At 41.8% G+C, this 5808-nt stretch overlaps 1 protein-coding gene across 1 annotated transcript in view; it reads left to right on the top strand.

Moving 5' to 3' along the window:
• Positions 1-4068: 4068 nt before the first annotated feature.
• The window catches only part of LOC112068576 (gastricsin-like), a 4600-nt gene continuing 2860 nt past the window's right edge, over positions 4069-5808 (top strand). Inside the window, exons 1-5 of the mRNA XM_070438205.1 lie at positions 4069-4175; positions 4441-4582; positions 4889-5016; positions 5319-5427; positions 5606-5805. Coding sequence (XP_070294306.1) covers positions 4120-4175; positions 4441-4582; positions 4889-5016; positions 5319-5427; positions 5606-5805 — 635 coding nt within the window. The 5' untranslated portion in view covers positions 4069-4119. The remainder of the gene's footprint in view (positions 4176-4440; positions 4583-4888; positions 5017-5318; positions 5428-5605; positions 5806-5808) is intronic.

Here is a 5808-nt window from a genome sequence, read left to right as displayed (position 1 = left end):
TCTGCTATTTCTGGAGAAGTGCAAATATGATGTAAAACTAATTCTCTGATAATTTACACATCAAAGAAAAGTGTCTCAGCTCAACAAAATCATCTTTCCTGGTTTACCATGGTAAATCTCCTGTGGCAATTCATCGACACTTTGTATGAATGTAAACTAATGTTGGTGTAGCCTACTGTTATTATATTATTTGTTTCCTATTTATGTTATCCAAAAGTGTCTGGTGTGGTCATTTATTATCAAGATCAGGGGTACAATATCCTAGACTGTCCATATTTGAAATGTATAACTAAACCAACTCAATCGTGGGGAATGAGTTACTTGTGCCAGAAGAGTGTGGGCTAGAATCAAACCAACGCCAACACAATAGACATATACAGTACCAGTCAAAAGTGTCAACACACCAACTAATTTCTTTATTTTGACTATTTTCTACAACTTAGAATAATAGTGAAGACATCAAAACTATGAAATAACACATACGGAATCATGTAGTGACCAAAAAAGTGTTAAACAAAAATATATTTTAGATTTTAGATTCTTCAAAGTAGCCTCCCTTTGCATTGATGACAGCTTTGCACACTCTTGGCATTCTCTCAACCAGCTTAATGAGGGATGTTTTTCCAACAGTCTTGAAGGAGTTCCCACATATACTGAGCACTTGTTGGCTGCTTTTCCTTCACATTGCAGTCCAACTCATCCCAAACCATCTCAATTGGGTTGAGGTCGGGTGATTGTGGAGGCCAGGTCATCTGATGCAGCACTCCATCACTCTCCTTGGTCAAATGTCCCTTACACAGCCTGGAGGTGTAAGGCCCTACGCCGGAGATGAGAAGCAGGTACAGGGAGTTAAACATTTATTCAGGAACAGACATAAAACAAGACAGGAGCAATGTCAGCACATGGGTATACAAGGACATAAGACAATCAATACAGAAGCAGGGAACAGAGCGGGGAACCAGACAGATATAGGGAAGTTAAGGACAGAGTTGATTGAGTCCAGGTGAGTCCAATAATCACTGATGAGCGTGACGGGGGGACGGCAGGTGTGCGTAATGATGATGGCAGAAGTGCGCAATGCTGGGGAGCCTGGCGCCCTCGAGTGCCAGGGGGGAAGAGAGGGAGCAGGCGTGTCAGGAGGTGTGTTTTGGGTCATTGTCCTGCAGAAAAAGAAATGATAGTCCCACTAAGCACAAAGCAGATGGGATGGCGTATCACTGCAGAATACTGTGGAAGCCATGCTGTTTAAGTGTGCCTTGAATTGTAAATAAATCACTGACAGTGTCACCAGCAAAGCATCCCCATACCATCACACCTCCTCCTCCATGCTTCACGGTGGGAACCACACATGCAGAGATCGACCGTTCACCTACTCTGCGTCTCACACAGACACGGCGGTTGGAACCAAAAATTTCATCAGACCAAAGGACACATTTCCACCGGTCTAATGTCCATTGCTCGTGTTTCTTGGCCCAAGCATGTCTCTTCTTATTATTGGTGTCCTTTAGTAGTGGTTTCTTTGCAGCAATTCTACCACGAAGGCCTGATTCATGCAGTCTCCTCTGAACAGTTGATGTTGAGATGTGTCTGTTACTTGAACTCTGTGAAGCATTTTTTTGGGCCGCAATCTGGAGGTGCAGTTAACTCTAATGACCTTATCCTCTGCAGCAGAGGTAACTCTGGGTCTTCCTTTCCTGTGGCGGTCCTCATGAGAACCAGTTTCATCATAGCACTTCTTTGCAACTACACTTGAAGAAAATGTGAAAGTTCTTAAAATCTTGGGGATTGACTGACCTTCATGTCTTAAGGTAATGATTGACTGTTATTTCTCTTTGCTTATTTGAGCTGTTTGAGGCTGCTCCAAAACACCACCGGCGGAGAAAAAGTATTCAGAGTGGAATAAAGAACTCTCCGGAAAGAAGAAATGCAGGGGTGTATGTTTCACTCAACTTTTCAAAATGCCTACAAGACCCCCCTTGTAGGATTTTTAATGCATTTATTTGCAAATTATGTTGGAAAATAAGTATTTGGTCAATAACAAAAGTTTATCTCAATACTTTGTTATATACCCTTTGTTGGCAATGACAGAGGTCAAACGTTTTCTGTAAGTCTTCACAAGGTTTTCACACACTGTTGCGGGTATTTTGGTCCATTCCTCCATGCAGATCTCCTCTAGAGCAGTGATGTTTTGGGGCTGTTGTTGGGCAACACGGACTTTGAACTCCCTCCAAAGATTTTCTATGGGGTTGAAATCTGGAGACTGGCTAGGCCACTCCAGGACCTTGAAATGCTTATGAAAAACCTTATGAAATGCTTAAGTGTATCTATGATGAAAATTACAGGCCTCTCTCATCTTTTTAAGTGGGAGAACTTGCACAATTGGTGGCTGACTAAATACTTTTTTGCCCCACTGTATTTGATGGTTAAAGATACCTTAAAAAAAAGGTAGGGGTGTGGATCAGAAAACCAGTCATTATCTGGTGTGACCACTATTTGCTTTGATTTGATTCGATTTTGACTCTTGCCATAATATGGACTTGGTCTTTTACCAAATAGGGCTATCTTCTGTATTCCACCCCTACCTTGTCACAACACAACTGACTGGCTCAAACGCATTAACAAGAAGGAAAGAAATTCCACAAATTAACTTTTAACAAGGCACACCTGTTAATTGAAATGCATTCCAGGTGACTACCTCATGAAGCTGTTTGAGAGAATGCCAAGAGTGTCCAAAGCTGTCATCAAGGCAAAGGGTGGCTACTTTGAAGAATCTCAAATATAAAATATATTTTGATTTGTTTAACACTTTTTTGGTTACTACACGATTCCATATGTGTTATTTTGTATCGGTTGTCATTGGTGAAAGGAGAAGAGGACCAAAGTGCAGCGTGGTACGTATTCATAATAATTTAATAAAGAAATGAATACTGAACAAAAACAACAAACCGACAAATGAACAGTTCTGTAAGGTGCAAAACAAAAACACTAAACAGAAAGTAACTACCCACAACCCATAGTGGGAAAACAGGCTACCTAAGTATGATTCTCAATCAGAGACGACGATCGACACCTGCCTATGATTGAGAACCATATTAGGCCAAACACATAGAAATACAACGACTAGAACAAAACATAGAAAAACAACATAGAATGCCCACCCCAACTCACGCCCTGACCAACTAAAATAAAGACATAAAAAAGGAACTAAGGTCAGAACGTGACATATTTAACAGTTTTTATGTCTTCACTATTATTCTACAATGTAGAAAATAGTAAAAATAAATAAAAACCTTGGAATGAGTAGGTGTGGCCAAACTTTTGACTGGTACTGTATGGTTCTGGCCCTAACCGCTAGAACACCCCGGGCGACAATTAAACAAAACGTTGACAGTTTATTCATAACCTTAAGATACACTAGACACGTGTATGTTGTAGTCTAGTGGAGACCAATATCTATCTTGGGTTATTAAGCTATATAAAACTACGGTTGTGGATGTATATGGCTTTATTTCAGATATATTTTTGTACATTTGAATGTTGCAGTAATAGGACCTAGGCCTAGCATTTGAGGGAGCGAGAGAGAACATAATTTTGATTGCAAGCCTTGACCCCAATGACTAAACTACCCCCTATTGAGAGAAATAGAACTGCTAATTTTCAGGGACTCATGAGGCTCATTTGAATATCTTGAAGCAGAGCAAAAATTCTCAGTGATTTATTTTTTGTTGACACCGCTGAACCCATAGCGCTACCGTAAGCAAAAAGATTTACCATCGCGTTTGGTTTGTTAAAGTAGAGCCCTGTATCTGATCTAATCTGGTTATCTCCCTTATAAAGGTTCAGTAAACTAATAGTACTGTTTTGGTTAGCGCTGCTATCGGTACAGGGGAGTAGGGGTAAGCCTGCACACTGAATAGAGAATGTGGAGTCAGGGGAAAAAGAAGCTGATAGTCACCTCCTTAAGTCTGATAAGGGATGTGTACACACACACTCACGCGTACCCATATCACACCCGCTTGCATTCATGTGTGCACATATGTGTGTTTGGTACAGTATATAAGAACAGTCCTGACCCAAGCTAAGGTGTATCCACCACTGGCTGTGATTTCAGGAGTGACCATGAAGTATCTCGTTATTGTGCTGGTATGTGCTGTGCTCGCTGAGGGAATCCACAGGTTATGTACTGTCTCAACCACTAACAACAATACCACATCTCCCTTTCTCTCTCACTTCAAATAATATAGCCTCTCAGTTTCCTTCTATTTCACATTTCACTCCATCCAGTTGCTTCTTTTCCCCTACATTCTCCCTAAACACAATTTTCTTTTCTCATCTCTCTCATAGTCAATGATAACTCCTTGTCGCTCTCCCCCCCCTCTATGCATTGCAAAGTTCACCACATATCACAATCTGAGTGTATCTGTGTGCTTGTTACCCTAGGATCCCTCTGGTGAAGCATAAGTCAATCCGTGAGAGAATGATGGAGAAGGGAGAACACCTGCCCTACCAAGACCCCGCTCTCAAATACTTTCCTGACGAGTTCGCTGGCTCCACCACCATGTACATCAACAACTACGCCGACGTACGTACATGCTCTAAAACCCAAGCGTATGGTCTATCTAGAATGTTACTCAATGTCCTGTCTATATCTGTCTATGTCCACAGTAGTCTATTTTCATATACCAGAATGAAGTTCTATGATTTATGCTAATGTAGAAAATGTGAATTCTAGGTCTAACGAGATACACACCATGTCAAGATAACGTCTAACTCCATGAAGTAGAGTCTAAACCACGCCAACCATTCTAGATCTGATGCGTTTTTGTCTGAATGTATTAGCAGCACCTCTATCTTTTGTCAGCTGTATTTTCCCTGTTGTGTTTTCCAGACCACCTACTATGGAGCCATCACCATCGGTACTCCCCCCCAGTCCTTCCAGGTGTTGTTTGACACTGGCTCTGCCAACCTGTGGGTTGACTCTGTACTCTGCAACACTCAGGCCTGCAGTGAGTACAGCTGGATAGCTTCATGACAATGAAAGCCACTGCTAGCTAATATTACAACAACCTACATGTATCAACGAACTGCTACTTCTCAACAATAAATATGACTAACTATACTACTACTACTACTACTATTACTACTACTACTGTACTACTACTACTACAGAACATCTACTACTACTACTACTACTGCTACTACTACTGTCAGAGATATTTTAATCCATTATCACTTCTACACCATTCCCAGATAATACATTGTAGACAGTATATTTCCTCTAAGTTGTTTGTGTCCTTCCTCCTGCAGACACCACACACAAAGTTCAACCCCCAGCAGTCGTCCACCTACTCAGCTAATGGGGAAACGTTCTACCTGCCCTACGGAACCGGCAGTCTCAGTGGAGTCTTCGGATACGACACCGTCAACGTGAGTCCCACCATAACAACCTTACAAATACTTAACTACTTCTAACACAGTTACTCTTCACTACCTGCAATAAAAAGCCACAACAGATACAGCCACCAACAGTACATGTACTTCCATTCTAATAAAACCAAAGTGTTTCCATGATGCTGAGTGTGTGTGTTGTTTGTCCCCTCTTTAGGTCGGTGGTATTGTCCTCACCAACCAGGAGATTGGTCTGAGCACTGACGAGCCAGGTCAGACCTTTGTTGTGGCCCAGTTTGATGGTATCCTTGGCCTGTCCTACCCTTCCATCTCAGCAGGACAAGAGACTCCCGTCATGGACAACATCATGTCACAGAACCTTTTACAGGCCAACCTGTTCGCGTTCTACCTGACCAGGTC

This window comes from Salvelinus sp. IW2-2015, unplaced genomic scaffold (assembly GCF_002910315.2).
Source record: "Salvelinus sp. IW2-2015 unplaced genomic scaffold, ASM291031v2 Un_scaffold584, whole genome shotgun sequence".
NCBI lineage: Eukaryota > Metazoa > Chordata > Actinopteri > Salmoniformes > Salmonidae > Salvelinus > Salvelinus sp. IW2-2015.
Note: the sequence above shows the minus strand (reverse complement) of the source record. Positions and strands in the feature narration are given on the sequence as shown.